Below are 20,407 nucleotides of genomic sequence, written 5' to 3' on the forward strand. Positions count from 1 at the left end.
CCACATACAGATGTCTTTGTACCATAGTGCAAGGAGATACCTCATGCATAAGGAGAACTTGCAAATTGTAAATGAATAAATACTACAACAAATACAGATTTGGCAAGTCATAGCATTCTCTGTTTTGATATTCAGGTGCATACTAGACTATTCTGGAGACTTTGAAAAAAATTCACCTTGCACTTGTTAACTATTTTGATCTGCAATTTTCACCTCGTGATAGTTGTCTCTGCCAACAGTTTCTGCTGCGAGTTCGGCAAGCTCCTGGGAGGGGTCTGCCCCTGGGGAGATGATGATCAACACCGGCTCCCATTCCATTGTCTCAGTGTAAAGACGACGCAGATTCAGGGGAGGTGGGGAGAGCTCTTTTATATCTGCACAGAGGAGCAGTGGGTGGATAGACAACAACACATGTCAAAGAAAAATCAGTAAAATGCATTTAAACAATGTATTCACATGTGATAAACAACAGTGGGTAGATAGATGCACAGATGGGAAAGAAATAGCTATATAGAGCAGAAAAGAAGTGGAGGCACCTATTTTATTACATTTGTTAAGACTAGTTGGCTTGAGTGACAATTAGTTGGGGAAGACAGGGAGATATAATGATAACGGGGATGAGGGGCTTGCAAAGAAAGAAAACTGACCGCAAGGGTGAAAATAAACACAAGAAAAGAAGAGTGAAGAAGAGATGGAGGAAAGGAGACAGGCCATAAGAGGAAGACACTGAGAAAGAAAGTGAGAAAGATTATGGGGGTGATGTGCTATGCATATTGAGTGCAAGGTATGCAGCAGATTTCACAGCACATAGCTGTAGAATACCTTGTCAACCCCCCGGTGTTAAGAAGCCAGGCTTTTTGTGGATATGACAACATGCTAGTGTGTGTGTGTGTGTGTGTGTGTGTGTGTGTGCGCGCGTGCGTGCGTGCATCTTTAGTCAACACATCTTTAGTCTAACCGTGGTGTAATATCTCAGATTGTATATGAGCTAATAGTAGCACACATGCAAGAATCAACTCACAGACAATGTAAACACCTGTTTTCGCAATTTATCGATACGTGAACATTTGTGTCAACATTTTGCCAGATATGCCTTAAAAGCACACACGCACGCACACAAACTGATGTGCTCAGATGATAGGCCTAAGAATTATATTTTTTTGCTGTTCCCAAATACAATAAGCTGTACTGGAGCACACGTACACACATTAATACAAGGTCTTGGTAGAGCACATTGCACAGCGACCTTTTGGCAGATCGCCATGGCAACACAGAAAAAACTGTCTACTGACAACATGGCTTGTGATATCTGGGAACATTTGCAGTACGTGCACATGCACAAACAGATTCACAACTAACTGTTGGACATGGCCAGGTAATCAGTATTCTTGGTGCAGAGAAGCACTGTCAGTGTGTGGACGGGTAAAGTTCACCTTGGCCTTTATGACACACAATCAGGAAGCAGGGCAAAAATGAACCAAGTCAAAGAAAGTGCCAGTCTCTCTGTTATTCAAACATGACCGTAAAGGAAGTATTGAATGGTTATAGAATGTTGTGTATACCTAACTAGGGATGCTCGATATTGGCTTTTCTACTGATATCCGATATTCCGATATTGTCCAACTCTTCATTTCCGATACCGATATCACCGATACCGATATATGCTGGCTTTTTACATCAAAACTGTTAGGGAACAACAACATAAAATATCTCCTACTGTGGAATTAACACATTATGCCTAATTTTATTGTGATGCCCCACTGGATGCATATGTGAATCAAACATGGCTTTCCAAATGTACACACTGAGAAAAATAAGAGAACAATAACTTAAATTATGGAAAAATGTGCCATATTTATTTAGTGTTAGAGAGAAACCTCAACAACAAACTCAACAACACCACAGACAATATAAAAAAAAGGAAGAGGCATATCTTCAGTCCATTAGTTGTAAACAGTCAATGAATGAATAACTGGCCAACACTTGTCAAATAATATACTCAAACTGGGCTCAATCTCTTTTAAGAGTAACAAAATAGTGCAAATATAAACAAGAAAGGCACAGAAATGCTCACAAAATTAAAACAGCCCTCCTTTAAAGTGCAACAAAAACAAAGACTGAAGTTGACTCGTCCATATAACTGGTCTATTTCTTTTCCCATGTCCTCATGTGTAAGAGGTAGATTTTTCTGTATGAATACAAGCATCTCAGCATCTCAGCAATGTATGTGATTTCTCTTCTCATCAATGATGTGGGCAACAGTGCTGAACAGTGGTTCACTGTCAACACTGGTGCAGGGTGCAGTCAGGTACTGGTACCAGTGCTGAACACTGGTTCACTGTCAACACTGGTGCAGGGTGCAGTCAGGTACTGGTACCAGTGCTGAACACTGGTTCACTGTCAACACTGGTGCAGGGTGCAGTCAGGTACTGGTACCAGTGCTGAACACTGGTTCACTGTCAACACTGGTGCAGGGTGCAGTCAGGTACTGGTACCAGTGCTGAACACTGGTTCACTGTCAACACTGGTGCAGGGTGCAGTCAGGTACTGGTACCAGTGCTGAACACTGGTTCACTGTCAACACTGGTGCAGGGTGCAGTCAGGTACTGGTACCAGTGCTGAACACTGGTTCACTGTCAACACTGGTGCAGGGTGCAGTCAGGTACTGGTACCAGTGCTGAACACTGGTTCACTGTCAACACTGGTGCAGGGTGCAGTCAGGTACTGGTACCAGTGCTGAACAGTGGTTCACTGTCAACACTGGTGCAGGGTGCAGTCAGGTACTGGTACCAGTGCTGAACACTGGTTCACTGTCAACACTGGTGCAGGGTGCAGTCAGGTACTGGTACCAGTGCTGAACACTGGTTCACTGTCAACACTGGTGCAGGGTGCAGTCAGGTACTGGTACCAGTGCTGAACACTGGTTCACTGTCAACACTGGTGCAGGGTGCAGTCAGGCACTGGTACCAGTGCTGAACAGTGGTTCACTGTCAACACTGGTGCAGGGTGCAGTCAGGTACTGGTACCAGTGCTGAACAGTGGTTCACTGTCAACACTGGTGCAGGGTGCAGTCAGGTACTGGTACCAGTGCTGAACAGTGGTTCACTGTCAACACTGGTGCAGGGTGCAGTCAGGTACTGGTACCAGTGCTGAACAGTGGTTCACTGTCAACACTGGTGCAGGGTGCAGTCAGGTACTTGCCCAGCAGGGAAGAGGGCCTGGTTGAGCCTCCAGTCCTCCACGGACATTTCATTCACCGGGCTTCTCCTTCTTAGCCACGAGTCTAGCATGTTGTATTTGTTGTTGTTAAACGTCATCAAGCGCGCGCCCGTCAACGTCCCATGCTGCGTTCATGCATGCTCGGAAATTCCAATATCGGTTGTAAAAATCCGATACCGATATTTCCAAATATTACATTTTTAAGTCAATATCGGCCGATAATATCGCCCCACCGATATTATCGGACATCCCTATACCTAACCATACCTGGAATTAAATCACCAGCTTGACCTTTCCTTCAAAACAGTGCCTGAACCTTATACATGTGAAAGTTTTTTTGAACATTTTGAGGAGTAAAGAAATCAGAGAGAGAGAGGGAGAGAGGGAGAGAGGGAGAGAGAGAGAGAAAGAGAGAGAGAGAGGTGCCCAGGCCTGGACTGGAGGGATTGAGTGAGATTAGCTGTAAGAGGATTACAGACCATGCCTCATTAGCATACTGATTTACTGCCAAAAACACATACACACAAAATATTCTCCTCTCCTGTTACTTTTTTTTTAATCTGTCTGTCTCTTATGTTCCGTCATTCAGATCAACATACACTCTCACCCACCTCATGCGTAGTACAGACACTTCTCTCAAATCAGTGGGTTGACGAGGGCTCCGTTTTCATGACATTTCAAGTGACAACACCTGGACCGTTAAAAAGATGTGTCGTGTTTACACTGAAGTTACAGTTTACACTGTTGTTTGTTTTTGTAATAAAAACCACACATACATGTGTGCGAAGGACAACGCGCTATTAACATGAACTGCGAGTCATGCCACTATGGAGGCCACTGTGTTTGTTACTCGCACATGCGCAGAAGGCACTATTTACCGCAGTGGAGTTGCAGATGTGCATTAATGGTGCTCTGTAGCCTCTGGCAGTCTCTGCGGGGGAGAATTGCGACCATGGAAGAAAAATTTCACCTTGGCAGTCGGAATTAAAAAAATTCACCATTTCAGTGGATCTGAGCAGATCACATTTTCATTTTCATGTAAACAGGGCCCAAGTGATCTGAGGACCTGCATCATGCTGAAGTGAATGTGTGCTTTATTATGAGTGCCAATATGCCGTCAAAAAACGAGAAAGAACTAGTCTTTTGAGAAGCAAGATCAGGAGCAGATATGCTGTACAGTGCAAAAAATGTAGGTGTGTGAGAATGAAATGTTACTATTCCATCATGCAATACAGAAAAGAATGGTTATTATCACGATTTATTATGATTTACAATCGGGTCATCTTGACGTGGTTATTTGTGGTCATGAAACGTAAATCCTATAGCTTGAAATAACTTACATGTCCGGATTGATATGATCTGGTGATTGATGATTGATATGATCTGGACTACTTTCAACGTGCCATTTGAAAATGTCATGTATAAATTAAAATTATAAATGTGACACAAAAACACGGCAGAAGCTTGAAGCAGCAAACCAAAGGCACCAAAACTATAGCGTTTTGATGCCAAATATTTCACTGTGTTAATTGCAGTTTTGTTGTCTTGGCTCACTCTGCACTAGTGTTCTCTGACAATTGTTTGTCCTAAAGAACTGATGGCCAGTCAGTGTGATTCATTCCAACTCTATTCATGTCAATGACCAGAGAGTGGCTTATTGTTGTACTACTGCTTTTCTTGTACAGAGGTACCATTGTAAAAACCAAACGACAGCACTATGAGGTGCTTTCAGAGCCTCGTTGGCGCAGTAGGCAGCGCGTCAGTCTCATAATCTGAAGGTCGTGAGTTCAACCCTCACACGGGGCAGTTGTTTTAGGGTCCAAACAGTCCACATTGATGGACAGCTCTTCCTGCAACCTTCTGATAAGTTGCATAAAATTCTGTGAAGGCAGAAATTACCATCCCCCACAGAAGCACTGTTGAAAATGTCAAGACGTGAATCTAATTCATCATGAAAATTGTGCAAGATGTGCACATTTTCATTCAAAGGGATAGAGTATTGAAGAATCAAGTCTATGAGAAATGTAAGTTACTACAGGTTAAACAATTGTGAGCACCACAGTGATATTACTACCACCCATTGAGCAGATCCAGCTGTTCAGAATGTGAAACTAGTCATTAAATGTAGTTCCTACAGAAAACTTGCATGCCTTCACACAAGATCTAAACTAATTTTGACTTGCCTTTAGAAAGTATCAAGTGTAAATAAAAATTCTAAATGTTTCACAATAACATGACAGCGGTACGAAGCTACGAACCAAGGGTATCAAAAGTATGATGTTTTGATCCCAGGTATTCAAAACTATTCCAGTTATACTGCACTAGTGTTCTCTGACAATTGTTTGTCCTCAAGAACTGATGGCCAGTCAGTGTGATTCATTCCAACTCTATTCATGTCAATGACCAGAGAATGGCTTATTGTTCTAATGTACTACTGTTTTTCTTGTACAGAGGTACAAATGTAAAAACCAAACGACAGCACTATGAGGTGCTTTCAGAGCCTCGTTGGCGCAGTAGGCAGCGCGTCAGTCTCATAATCTGAAGGTCGTGAGTTCAACCCTCACACGGGGCAGTTGTTTTAGGGTCCAAACAGTCCACATTGATAGACAGCTCTTCCTGCAACCTTCTGAAAAGTTGCATAAAATTCTGTAAAGGCAGAAATTACCTTCCCCCACAGAAGCACTGTTGAAAATGTCAGACGTGAATCTAATTCATCGTGAAAATTGTGCAAGATGTGCACATTTTCATTCAAAGGGATAGAGTATTGAAGAATCAAGTCTATGAGAAATGTAAATTACTACAGGTTAAACAATTGTAAGCACCACAGTGATATTACTACCACCCATTGAGCAGATCCAGCTGTTCAGAATGTGAAACTGGTCATTAAATGTAATTCCTACAGATAACTTGCATGCCTTTGCACAAGATCTAAACAAATTTTGACTTGCCTTTAGGAAGCATCAAGTGTAAATTAAAATTCTAAATGTTTCACAATAACATGACAGCAGTACGAAGCTACAAACCAAGGGTATCTAAAGTATGATGTTTTGATCCCAGGTATTCAAAACTATTCCAGTTATACTGCACTAGTGTTCTCTGACAATTGTTTGTCCTAAAGAACTGATGGCCAGTCAGTGTGATTCATTCCAACTCTATTCATGTCAATGACCAGAGAGTGGCTTATTGCTGTACTACTGCTTTTCTTGTACAGAGGCACAATTGTAAAAACCAAACGACAGCATTATGAGGTGCTTTCAGAGCCTCGTTGGCGCAGTAGGCAGCGCGTCAGTCTCATAATCTGAAGGTCGTGAGTTCAACCCTCACACGGGGCAGTTGTTTTAGGGTCCAAACAGTCCACATTGATGGACAGCTCTTCCTGCAACCTTCTGAAAAGTTGCATAAAATCCTGTAAAGGCAGAAATTACCTTCCCCCACAGAAGCACTGTTGAAAATGTCAAGACGTGAATCTAATTCATCGTGAAAATTGTGCAAGATGTGCACATTTTCATTCAAAGGGATAGAGTACTGAAGAATCAAGCCTATGGGAAATGTAAGTTACTACAGGTTAAACAATTGTGAGCACCACAGTGATATTACTACCACCCATTGAGCAGATTCAGCTGTTCAGAATGTGAAACTGGTCATTAAATGTAATTCTACAGATAGAGATAACTTGCATGCCTTCGCACAAGATCTAAACTAATTTTGACTTGCCTTTAGAAACTATAAAGTGTAAATTAAAATTCCAAATGTTTCACAATAACCTGACAGCAGTACGAAGCTACGAACCAAGGGTATCAAAAGTATGATGTTTTGATCCCAGGTATTCAAAACTATTCCAGTTATACTGCACTAGTGTTCTCTGACAATTGTTTGTCCTCAAGAACTGATGGCCAGTCAGTGTGATTCATTCCAACTCTATTCATGTCAATGACCAGAGAATGGCTTATTGTTCTAATGTACTACTGTTTTTCTTGTACAGGGGTACACATGTAATAACCAAACGACAGCACTGTGCGGTGCTTGCAGGGCCTCGTTGGCGCAGTAGGCAGCGCGTCAGTCTCATAATCTGAAGGTCGTGAGTTCAACCCTCACACGGGGCAGTAGTTTTACTTTAAGCCATGAAAGGGACATGTTTGTGGACAAGTGCAACCATCTGAAATCTACAAAGGCAGTAATTACCATCCCCCACACAAGCTCTGTCGTAACACTGTGGTTCTATCGTAAAAGGCTTTTACCATCATGAAAAATGTCAAGGCGTGAATCTAATTCATTAAGAAAACTCTCCAGGATATGCAAATTATCATCAAAAGAAACAGCGTACTGATGAATCAAGTCTAGAAGGTAGCGTAAGCAGCGCGTCATAATCTAAAGGTCATTCCTGACACCCTTTGGTAGCAGTGGCTCTCTCCTCAATAGCTGTGACCACTTTGAAAAATGCAAAGGCAAAAATAATATTAAGCTGAATAGCAGACTGCTCACAGAAGAAAAACTTGTTGCCAGAGACAGCCGCATTTGGCCTTACATCATACAAAATTATTCAGACATAATCTTTTAAATTGGCTGAAATTAAAGATACACAGAACAAACTTCACCTTTTCTCTTTTTAAATGAAGAAGATCCACATTGGATTAGTAGTGCAACATTCTTTTATTTTATTTTGCGAATAACCCAGATAACTTGTATTACTTACTCGTGTCATATTATTGTCTGCAGGTTCAACACTAGTGAAAAGAAAACGAACAACAATAAGTAGCACAATTTAAGGCTGCTCACTCAAAAGAGTTGATGGTTTACTTTAAAAGACTTAATTAAATGGTTTTAAATGGCTTATTTATGACAACAACAAAAAAACCCTGATATCATGGCAGGGATCATCCAGATATTTGAAAATCTGTGTTGTGGTCAGAAAGAATGACCTTATATTTTTTTTTAAAAAGGAACAGAATGTAGATCAAATAAATCATGTCCATGAAATCTTGGCATGTCAGAATATTTCTTTTGCTGTCCTTACAAAGTTGCCCATACTGACTTTCAGTATTTTATTTCTGTCATCCACACATTTATGCAATTCTTATGCAAACAAAGCATACCACAACCATCGGAGCATTAGCACTAGTTTCTAAATATCATGTTACACCTACAGAAATACCCTTCATCTGTTAAATTCACCTTACTGCAGTTATGAGCTTCTAAGACGCTTCAATCAGAACCGAGCAACCTGTCCGGATTATCCCAGCAGAATTGTTAAGCTCATTATTCACAATAAATTAAACACTTTCTCTGTCATAATGCTATTCAACTCAGAGCTAAACTTTGTATATGTGTGTTCATATCACTACAGGAGACATAGAGACAATGACAAAGAATAACAAAGCAAATTGTGCATGTATCTATCTGTTTTGGCGTATGTGGGAAATAATCAAAATGCTGAATAGCACATAAAAAACAAATGTGGATAACTCAAAGAAAACATTTTTCTTACGCATAAAGAGAATGAATGCAAGGTATTTACCAAAATAAACACAGGTGGGTTCGGTTAATCATGTTTCCATCTCATTATTCAGAGTAATTGCACTCACAACACGAAACATGTCATGAGCATTTACAACAGCTCATTACATTATCTTGCTTAGTTGCAGAGCAGAGCTGTTGTGTCAGTTAAAAGTTTGATTTAAGAGTTTGTTTATTACAAATATTGGAAGTACACCGTATCAGAAAATATGAATAATCATAAATGCCTTTGTCTCTCAAGGGGCGGACCGAACCAAGTGTGGGTAAACATATTTTCAAAAAAGGTTTCTCTGAACCAATTGTACATAAGCCTAATTAGGAAGCATTTCAGGAAACTTGAAAGAAGAAAAGACTATGACAACTATTACACACTTACGCAGAGCTTGGGAGGCAAAGGCCATCATTGAACTCTGTAGTCGGTCTGGTCTGATTGCCTGCACCAACAACAGCTGAGAATCCGAGAAACAGAGCAAAAACAATTATCCATCACCATTTAAGGACAAAATGTTCAACAAAATCTTTTGAAAAATTTTAAATAAATCACCTTAAATATACTATATTTGACAAATACGCAATGTCACACTGACTAATGCCTTGAAATGTCTTCATAACACTTTTAACCAGACAATATACAAATCAGCGAGTCAACTCAAGTGCATTTGAGCACTTGCATTCCATGCTGGCGTTCTGATTATTATTACCGAAATGATCAAACCACCAGACCATAGAGAGCCATTTAGCCATTTAGTCTAAGCAGATAAATTTAACTCCACAGTAGTCCTAAGTTTTCATTGAGGACCCTCAGGGAATTGATTTTCCCACCCCTTATTTAGAGGGATTGTAGAATACCAGAGGTGCAAAAATCCCTTTAAATGTCTTTCTACAAGTTTGATCCAATTTAATCTGAATATTTTGTAAAACCTTACAGCCCAGTCAGTCTAGTCAGAGTGACAACAGTCATGGAGAAACATGTAATGTCTGCAAGTGGAAACATCTGGGAGGAGAACAATTGAGTTCCAAGAGCATACAATTTAAGAGTTGATTGAAAGCTGACCTGTTGGAAAGGGCTAATTTTTTTGGCAATGGTTGCCGGTATTTCCTGCTCACAATGTGAGCTCCGCAAGAAGGACAGCCAAAGGTCCGAGTCACTCAAGCACAGGGTCTGGTAGAGGGCCGGGAATGTAAACTGCAAAAGAGAGATAGCACAAAAACAGAAAAGAGAATAAAATGGTGGCAGACAGGTCAGAACATCATGCTAAATGAATACAGTATTTCCCAGACGCAGTCAACAGTTTTTCATTGTTTGACTGGTGGATATTAGATGGCACTGTATGACAGTGCAACAGTTGTCACATAGAATATAGTCCAGAGAATACGGTAGATCCAGTCTTTCGCTCAGTGAATATTGCTGCACTGGCACTGTGGTTGGATTTCTTTAAATAGTGTTTCTCATCCATCTTTTCTGGACGTCTATAAATTGCTTCTATTCTTAGGCTCTGTATCATCATTGCAGATCATTTTACAAGGGTCAAATATTCCATTTGTATCTAATGATTTGTGTTACTTTTTTTTTTTTTTTTTTTTAAATCAACAGATTCTAAATTTGGTATTTACTTTAAAAACAGCCACTGCTCCATGCCTCTCCTGGTCAATCCAAGATGGGAGCTCCTATGGAAAGAGAAACGACAATAGTTAAATACATAAATAAATGGCGTTTTATTGCTCCAAGAAAAAAGTCAGCATTTTCACCTCTTTCTTAAACACTTCCCCTACGACTGATCCAGTGAACAGATCCCATTCCTACAAAAAAACAAAACAAAGAAGAAAAAAAATCAACAACAATAAAAAACAACGGAATTGAGTTTGAGTTTTCACAAGTTAAAATAAGTTTTTCCAAAACTAATTATGAAACCCTTCAAATACTAACAAATGTACTCACATTCTCTTGGAAGAGTTCGGGGCGCATGCCTTTCACAAAGTGGATGGCAAACATGAGCTGATCAGCCTGAGAATGAGATTATACAAGAGGAATAAAAACAGATACATATAGTAAACCATATAAACGAGGGGTAAGAAAAGAAATGTCACAGTCTGTGTAAAGAGATTAATGTCTCATGATATGCAGCTCAGTCTACTTTATGAACCCACCTTAAGCAATCAGTCCACCTTGACCGAAACTCCCTGAGAGCCTTTAAGCATGACAGCACATCTCACTTTAATTCTTGTATATCAATGCAGTGTAATAAGGATAATTACAAAATCTGCTCGGTTGGAGATGGAAACATGTTATCTGTGAGCAAGGACTTTAACCCTAAGTTGTGTCAGAGATAGAGGGATGATCCTTGTGTCAAAACAAAGATCAGTAACCAGAGTGTCCCAGACGGAAGCCAATCAAACCCATCACTGTACCACTTATTTTCTGTAGTCAGGTAAATACAAGATTTCATTTTTACAACAGGTAGCATGTCTAAGAGTGACCATCCACCTTGTTATCAGCACACATGTAAAAAGCCAGCATCTCTGATGGTGATGGGGCTGCAGTGATGACATTCAAGGACTTTGCATCTCGAAAGGCGAGATCCACTAGATCACATTCTGGACTCATCACAGCATACTCCATCAAAAAGGAGACCTGTCACCAATGAAAACCATGAAGTGCAACAGGAACTCAACACTCAAAAAGGCCCAGGGTTGCTGAGAAGTCAGACACGAAGCGGAATAAGTTCCTCAAAATGACCAAAACTACAGCCAATAATCTTACTTTTCAGATGATCATAGTCGTCTGATACAGGATGCTACTCAATGGTAAACATGGGATTGTTCCAAATTGTTGGAGTTGTGCAGCTATTTTTAAATTGAAATTAAATTCTAAAATGTATTTGATGAATTGTTGATGTCTATACTATACATTTTGCATTTTAATTTATTTAATTTGGGTATCTACCTACAAATATAAGAAGGCTACATTACTACATACATACTTGATATAATATACAGCCACTGATCGGTTCATGTCATCATTATCAAAGTGTTGTGAAGTCACAACTTAATTTGAAGGAATATCAAGCTGTTAATCAAATAAGCCAACAGCATTCTTAAAAATGACCAAATACAGGTAAAGCAATAGCTCAAACAATAGTTTAAAAAGAATGGCTGCATTTTGTGACAATGTTGTGCTATCATGCCACATACCAAATATCTTTAATTTTGCATATATGGCAAGGGATACTATTCAATGACACCTTGTTTTCCCATTTCTTGCATCGCTTCCTAAACCAGTGAATGAACCAGGTAACATTTTCCCAAATCCAAATTAAATCTTTTCCTTTTCAAAAATCATCATTCAGACCCTCCCAGAAGATGCTAAGGCCTGTAGCGTTCACCCATATAAAATTGCTGATTATCTGCTGTCATTCATTCAGTAACAACACAATACAACTTTAAACAAATGATGCACCTTGTGTCATTCACAGTGAAATACCTTCACGCCATTCCACTCATGCCACACATGAATATGAAAATCTAGTTTTATGCACTTAACAACTGGGTGGCAAGGGCAACCATATTGCAATTAGCATGCAAGGCTGTTTCAATGCCGTGGTTTGTATAGCAGCAAAATGTTAACTGACTGTGGTAATCTAATCACCTTGGCTATTCATATTGGCAGCCATCAGTTCCACCTGATGCATGAACTGTTCTTGAAAAAATCTGGTGCACCGGGTGAAACAGTGATCTCTGTAAAACATCCTTTTGCTGACAGTGATTGCAGGTATGCAAGCAAAAAAAGAAAAAAAAATAGGACAAAACATGACAATGGTACTCAAAGGGGTTTTTGAACAACATGCTGCAGCCAAGTCTACCAGAGTAAGACTCAAGCACAGGAGCTGTTGCTCACCTTGCCGGCATAAATGTATGTTTAATCTATTATTTCAAAAGAGAGGGCAGAACTACATGGCACCCATCAACAACAAATCTTCTGACCCATGAAATTCATGAGTCAAGTCGTTTACAAAACACGGGAACACACGCCCACACTCATACCACCACACTGTGACAATCACAATATCCATTATTGTATTTTCCAAGTAACATGATAGGTTTCTGACTTTTTCACAGTTAGGTGCAGCTGCAAATGTATTTATTTGTTCCTGCTCTCAGCAGCTGAAGAACTTTGCATTTCCAAGTGATGAAAGCTTAGGACTGAAACACAAAGTGAGACATGATGAATAAAACCCTAAAGTAGCTTCTAGTGGATCATTCTATTGCGTTTTTGTTTCACGCACTGGTGTATACAGAAGGTGTCGGAGGATTATACTACAGTACAAAAACAGATTTCTGCAAAATTCTGCAAGTTAATATTTTAGTAGGCCGATTCTTCAGCTTTGATGGATTTAAAAAAATGTTAAGTCAATATGCTATTGAGCCGAATCAGAATGTTCATAGCAAAAATCCCCATAAACACTCTCTAATCACAGGGCCTTGCAATGCCATTGAAAATTGACAATAACCTGACTTTGGCAGTTTTCCCCTCTCCTGTTCTCTCATTTCCTTCATTTCTGCCCTCTCTTGCTCATTAACCACATTCATTGTGTCAATGACCCCTTCTCCCATCTCACTCCTTTTCCCCTTAAACTCGTCTCTTTTGTGGCTCAAAAAAGGTGTTGACAGAAGGACTGATATAGAATTACTTCCTGTCTGGAAAAACTAGGTTGCAGCTGTCTACATGTACTGGTGTATGGCTGCAGAATAGATAGCCTTGAGATGGGCTCAGCAGTTAACACCCACTCTCCCTCTACTATTTCCATAGTGGCAACGCATGCACACACAAACGCACACACAAAATGCAAAGAAATTACATTTATCCTGAACTGCACTGGTCGATGCAGTGATTGCCGAAGGACTGAGTGCATGGACACATAATTGTGCCTATAGTTTTTGTAATCCCGGCCACCAATGTTAAACTACTATTTTATAAGATGAAGTAGAAACATCAGGCAGTCTTTCGTTTTCAACGTCCCACAATTGGCCTCAAGACTGAACGGAGGAAATTGTCCATTACAGAAAAATGCTGAAGAATCCCTCATTCATACAAATCAATCATTACAATGATGAATGTATTTATTCATGCTTGTACGTTACCTTGAAAAGGGACCGGCAGACATACTCATACACCATATTCTTCAATTTGGTTTCCAAAGCAGCGATCCTAGCTTCTGTGTTTTCTTCTTCCTAAAATGCACACAAACAATATTCACATTTATTTATGCCCGAAGCACGTGCCTAGTTCAAGTTAAATTTGAGCCCGGCGAGTTACATTGAGACCATTGTTAAAAGCAGCAATGAAAAAGAAAATAGCAATATTACTATTCCAACATGTCCATTATGTCTGCCACATAGCACTGTCAGCTATGAGTGTATTCTTCTTTTAGAAACAGTCGTGTTTTTGGGGGGTTTTCTTCCAGTGAGATTAAACCACAAATTGAGGGACAGCAGTGAAACTGTACAGTTTTGGAACAGAAGGAAACTCATGAGACAGGGAAATGAAAGAAATTCACAAGAGAAACTGGGACTATTAGAGCATGATAATCAGACACACAAAGAACAACTCAGGGAAGGGACAAGAGAGGGAAATCCCAGATGGATTCTGTGTCTGTCTCTTTCTTATTTACATTTCATGTGGATTTGATCTCTAATGTGAATCCCCATTCATTTCAACTTCTACTACAGTTAGTCATGATTTTTCGATGTTCAAATAATGTAAAAAAAATAAAAAAATCTATACAACAAACATTAAGCATACACGTATAGGTTTGTAAATACACCACATATGCTTGCATTTTCTGTGCTTTGTGTGTGTCATTGTGCGTGTGCATGAGTGAACAGGAGTGTGCCTTGTCAGCATTTGGAGGGTAAAATCATTTTCCAGATCTCTGGAAACATCTGTAGCCCATGGCAAATTGTAGTTGTCCGCTTCGATACAACCCCCCCCCAAAAAAAAGGTAGGGAGGGATTTAGTGCATGATTCAGTGTGTTTTTCTGACCTTATGCAGTGAATGGGTCTACCTGCACATAAACATGCACACGTGGCACACAAACGTGTTACAGTGGTGACCAGCTGCCACATGGTGACATTCTTGGATGACGGCGCTGGCTGGAACAACCCACACAGGATTTGGGGAATTACTGCTTCATCGCTCAACTCAGCCTGTGTGTGTGTGTGTGTGTGTGTGTGTGTGTGTGTGTGTGTGTGTGTGTGTGTGTGTGTGTACTCTAGTTATCGCACAGTGTTTAGGGCTCAGATGGACAACAGCAGCGATAGACAGTCCTCAATGCTCTCCAGCTGTGCAGGTCAGGATGAGATAAATGGACAACATAAAAAAGTGATTTCATTTCTAAAAAAAATAAAAAATACACACACACGCACGCACGCACGCACGCACGCACGCACGCACACACACACACACACACACACACACACACACCATAAAATGGTCACAACAGACAAAAATGTCAGGAAAAAACCCCCCACAAATAAACACCAGAGAAATCAATGTTTGTATAGTAATGTGTCCATACAAATATGTTTTTGAACTTATATTGTGCAAATAAAAAAGTAATGACTGTTACAAAAACCACAAAAAAACTAGTGTTTAGTGCTTTCGAGCCATTTAGTTCCATGTTTGTCACAGGCAACATTCTCATTAAATTAGTAAGCAAAAAAAATATCTGAGGCACTTCAGGCAACAACATCTTAACTGTAAGCTGGCTGCTCTGTCCTGCATCAGCAAGGGACATTACAGCAGACACTACCAATAAGAATATGACTTATTCAATAAGTAAACCGACTATCCTGAATGGATTTCTGTAATAGATTATGTCTCCTTCAAATCAAAAGTGATCTATGAGCAGATGCCAACCCTAAAGATAAAGCTTATTCAAGCTGTTGTCTGACATTTTGGGAAAGTCAGTGAGAAGTCAATTTAAGAGGCATATCTGCCATTTTAACATATACTTAGTACATAGACCACACCAATATTTCGTCACAAAGATAATCACTCCTTGTGGTGGCAACTGTGTTGATCTCCAGCTGTTTCTCAACTCAATGCACCGTCTTGTGCAGGGCTCAACACAAGTTGGAAAACTTGATGACTCCGTCACATGTATCAGCAGCACATCACAACTTTGTCTTTCAGGTGATCTTGTGACTGTTGCTTTGTCTCACTTTTTTATTGTTTGAGGTCAGAGTGATTGACATAAAGGTAAAATATCAAAGGGCCTATTTACACCTGGCGTTAACATGTGTTTCAGGTGATCAAATCAAAAGTGGCGAGCCCGAAAGACAACTGTGAACCGGCACCAAGGCGCTTTCACTCAAACCACTTCCCGAGGTGGTCAGCGATGCATCTGACCACATAGGTGTAAACCGTCGTGCATCGCAAAAAAGTCATACATCACACATAAGCGTCATCAATGTGTGCCAGGTTTTCGTGTGACAGAATGTGCCAGTCTGAGTTTCAGTTTTTCCAACTTTCCTAAAAAACCATGGAAAAGAACATTGCCGTTGATGCCTGAGGATCTGCAGAGACATGGTGCCTTAAAGCGGCCTGGGCAGAAGATATACTGTCCCTGTCTTTGTTTGGGGACAGACTGAGGTAAGAACTGAACACTGGACGTAGTAATACCATTCGAACTCAAATGCCCGAAATGCATGATATGGACAATTGTAAAGCGCCTGCATCAGGGCTCTCCGCATGTAATCTGATCACATGAAATGCATGTTAATGCCAGGTGTAAACGGGCCCAAAGATGTTTCCTTTAAAGAGTATTTTCTGCCATAGAGCCAGGGAAACAGTCTCTTTCCAAGTTTCGCTTGTGTGTGTTCATGTAAATTCAAGCTGTGATGTTTGCACAGTAAAATCCAATTATAAATGCACACATTTATATTCTACCTGAGTGGCTTTCAAACCACGTTTCCTTGGAGCACTGTCCAGATTGCCTACCAAATAAAAATGCCGCAGATACCTTCTCCACTCTCTGATGTGTTAAAAGGTTACAGAAAATCCAAACACTGGTAAACAAAAATGCTCTCACTAACATACTTGAAGGAAGTTTCCAGGTCTGTTGTAGCTTTTAGAAAGAGTCTTAATCGGGATTTTTATTTGACATGGGCCAATATGATGCAAACTTCTAAGCAGACAAAGCCTTGAGCCCATCAAGGATCTCTGTCGCCTGCCAAGATCTCTGAAATCCCATATTGTTACTGAAAACTCATGATTGAGAGTAAGCATCAACGTTTTGATTTTAAACAGCTCCGTGAGAGCCATCTGGCATCAAATCACCTTCTTGGCTTGCAGAGCTCGCTGGAAGAGGCGCAGAAAGGCAGCAAGGCTGAAACGGTACATGTTGTTGATTTTTGACAGGTCTGTGATGACAAAATACATCTTGCTGGCACTCTCTGCAAGAGGCAGGTATGCATCCCGCTCCTGAAATGAAACAATGGTACATTTTGTTTTTCAGTATAAGGAAAGTCCACAAAAGACACACACATGTACAAGAGATTTACATGGAATCTAACAAATTGGGATCATAACATTTGATTTTAAATCAAGATGGGTGGCAAAAGAAGAAATAAGGAAAGAGACCAGGAGATGTGATGTGAAAGAAAATGTGAAAAATTAAGGTGCATATGATGAATATAGAGGGGAAAAAATGGATCAATAGAAAAAATTGAGTAAAAGGACAAAATGAGTTCTGGTGTAACACTGAACCCTAGAGGATCATTTTGTAATGCATCTGCAGCTTGCCAACACCTGCCGCACATCTGGACCTCCTGACATTAGTTGCAGTAAGTGGCAGTAAAGTTAACCTCACAGGTGTTTACGCCCAAAAATGATGAGAATAACTTTGTGGTAATATTGTACCAGTTCCCATTTCCGTATGAGCACATCTCAATGTGGTCATGTTTTATTCCAGATTATACAGGGGGGTGGTTACAATATAAGCAAGACATTCTGCATCTGTTTCCATTTGTAATTGTGGTTTTTTTTATCATATTATGTCCATTTTTTCTCTCTATTGTTTGTATTGAAGAACTGGGGTTCTCGAGAATTTCTTTTCCAGTAAAGATAAAAGATCATACAGTTACATTCAAAATAAATTGGAATATCTTTGAAAAGTTTGTTGTTTTGTCAATTATTTCAAAACAAATTACATTAAAATCCACATTTGCCTCTGGTTATAAAATAAATAAGAAAAATATTCATTATTGTGATTTTTTATTTTTATTTTTATATTTGTAGATTTTATTCAGGGGTATTTATGATTTTCACGACTTTCAAGTTTGTTGAATTTATTTCTGAGATGCATATCTCTCAGTGTATGAGAAAAAAACAACGACCGCTTAAATACACCCAAGTGTGCTGATGTTTCTTAAAACACTAGTAATTCCTGACTGCAGTAATTCAGGGTTTATGCCAATATAGTTTTTAATTCTAAAGTTGAAATAAAAATGCTACAACTTTAAAAATTGGATTTTTGATGAATTTCTTTTCTTGTTTCCTATATCATCAAGTTGAGTGTTTGCAAGTTAAAATCAGATGACATTATTTGAGTGGTGAAAGTTACAGAAGAATATTAATTTGTTATCAACAGCTTTTAAAGGTATATATTGGATTATAGGTTACCATCTTTTCACTGCAGCTTAAACACAAATAATTGTTTTGAATAAGAAATCCCCAATCAAACCAAGTAGGCCATCCAACAGACATGGCTTGTTATATTTCACCAAGTCTTTTTAAATGGTGAGATATAAGAACATTTTAAAGTTTTATGAAATTGGCAAATAACCAGTTTTTATATGCACCCGATTGTGTGTGCCCATGTGTGAGAGACAAAGAATACCTGATCCAGGGATGCCTGCAGCCGGTGTGATTCTTGGAGGGACTCCTGAATGAGAGCACTACTCGCTTTGGTCTGGTTCAGACTCTCTATGAGCTCGCTGTTTTCCAGAATATTACCCTGAGCTGTGGCCAGGGTCTGACACAGAAAACACAAAGACAGGCAAGTTGTAGAAATGAGTAAGAGAGAGGAGGAAAAGAAAGGTGTCTTATTCAAATATCAAGACTGTGTGTGTGTGTGTGTGTGTGTGTGTGTGTGTGTGTGTGTGTGTGTGTGTGTGTGTGTGTGTGTGTGTGTGTGTGTGTGTGTGTGTGTGTGTGTGTGTGTGTGTGTGTGTGTGTGTGTGTGTGTGTGTGTGTGTGTGTGTGTGTGTGTGTGTGTGTTGGCAGGTGCCTGTGAATTGGCTGAGGTTGCTAATTTGATAAAAGTTGCAAGAAAAAAGAGATTTTCTATTTAAGCATTCATTGTGCGTCATGACTCTCCAACTCCATCCTGTTGAATCTATTCTCTCAAATGAAGTGATGAAATTTATTCAAATAAATTCAAGTAAAATAGATGAGAAAGCAGTAGAGCATGGAAATGTCAAGTCGAATATGCTCTTACAATTCAAGAGTAATTACATGTCTAGCGCTGAAGCGCCGCCATCCTGCTCCTGGCATTATCAGTGTGTGTCTCCAACTTTCACTGAAACTGTGAGTCGGAAGAAATGGCTATTAAGTTAAATGTGTCATTGTGTCCATCAACAAAAAAGGACAACGTGTATGTTTGTATCCATTTAAGTCCTTATCCAGCCATTCCTTTTTTACTTGGATCTAAAGACTGTCTCTAAAAAAAAAAAAAAAAAAAGCTGCTGACCCTCTACAGAGGAGCAACACTGGAAGACACGCCCGCTAACAAAAGCTTCAAAATAAAAGCAATTGGCAGTTTGGATTCAACGTATTTTCGGATGAGGTTTCTCATTGTGATGTGCTCATCTAATTGAGACACCCTCAGAGAGCACGCAGCCCCATGTTGGATTGTGTGCCCGCCCACCAGTGGTTATTCTCCCACATGGGGACCACTGCAACATGCTTTTTAAAGTAAGTGCAAGTAATTATGAAAAGGTTAGTGACCTTGTGACTTCTTTGCTTTTTTTTTTTTTTTTAATTCCTCTTTGTCAATGTCATGACTGGATATGAAAAACACAAAGTAACAAAAAAAAGAAAAAAAAAATCAAGGTCAGGTTAATAGGCCAATGCAAATCAATGGTCACTGCTGCATAGTGGTTCCAAAACTGACTGCTTAAGGGAAAGAAAAAAAAAAAAGTGTTTGTCACAACAAAAGCGTCGACCCACCCAGCATCTAAGCCTATGGGTTTTGCAGTATCCTCTGATCACAGCGCTAGCAACTCTTGTTATTTGGTCTGATCACACTCTCCGTCTGCTGCACCCTCCTCAGAGAGGAAGAGTTAGGGACAAGGTCTGCAGTGCAGGGGGAGCCGAGCAATCTGGAGCCGGTGAAAGATGAATTCCTTGCTTTCACTGTATATGTTGTATGCCTCCATATGTACCTCCAACAATGAATCTTCCAACTGAGCCAACTGAATCTTCTTGTCTTCCTCTTGTTGCAGAAGCTTTGTTTTCTCAGTCTCGAGTTCTGGCTTTTCCTGCTGGATGGTCAAGGCCAGCAGCTAAAGCATGGACACAAACAAACAGGCTCGTAGAGACAGTGTCACCCCAAGGTAAAAGAAATTCTTTCACATGGATAATGGGAGTTAAATCGCCTGTTATGAAGAATA

General features: G+C 39.9%; 1 protein-coding gene across 4 annotated transcripts in view; it reads right to left on the bottom strand.

Annotated features, from left to right (window-relative positions):
* The window catches only part of dync2h1 (dynein cytoplasmic 2 heavy chain 1), a gene marked incomplete at its 5' end in the record, with an annotated part of 100,662 nt that overhangs the window by 34,038 nt on the left and 46,217 nt on the right, over nucleotides 1-20,407 (bottom strand). For all 4 annotated transcript variants that reach the window (XM_080504075.1, XM_080504073.1, XM_080504074.1 and 1 more), the window contains 10 exons: nucleotides 214-374; nucleotides 9,110-9,182; nucleotides 9,788-9,919; nucleotides 10,348-10,401; nucleotides 10,483-10,533; nucleotides 10,673-10,738; nucleotides 13,873-13,962; nucleotides 17,073-17,216; nucleotides 18,634-18,768; nucleotides 20,180-20,299. In XM_080504075.1, the coding sequence (XP_080360201.1) occupies nucleotides 214-374; nucleotides 9,110-9,182; nucleotides 9,788-9,919; nucleotides 10,348-10,401; nucleotides 10,483-10,533; nucleotides 10,673-10,738; nucleotides 13,873-13,962; nucleotides 17,073-17,216; nucleotides 18,634-18,768; nucleotides 20,180-20,299 (1,026 nt within the window). The remainder of the gene's footprint in view (nucleotides 1-213; nucleotides 375-9,109; nucleotides 9,183-9,787; nucleotides 9,920-10,347; nucleotides 10,402-10,482; nucleotides 10,534-10,672; nucleotides 10,739-13,872; nucleotides 13,963-17,072; nucleotides 17,217-18,633; nucleotides 18,769-20,179; nucleotides 20,300-20,407) is intronic.

Source organism: Blennius ocellaris, assembly GCF_963422515.1.
Source record: "Blennius ocellaris genome assembly, chromosome: 2".
Taxonomy (NCBI): domain Eukaryota; kingdom Metazoa; phylum Chordata; class Actinopteri; order Blenniiformes; family Blenniidae; genus Blennius; species Blennius ocellaris.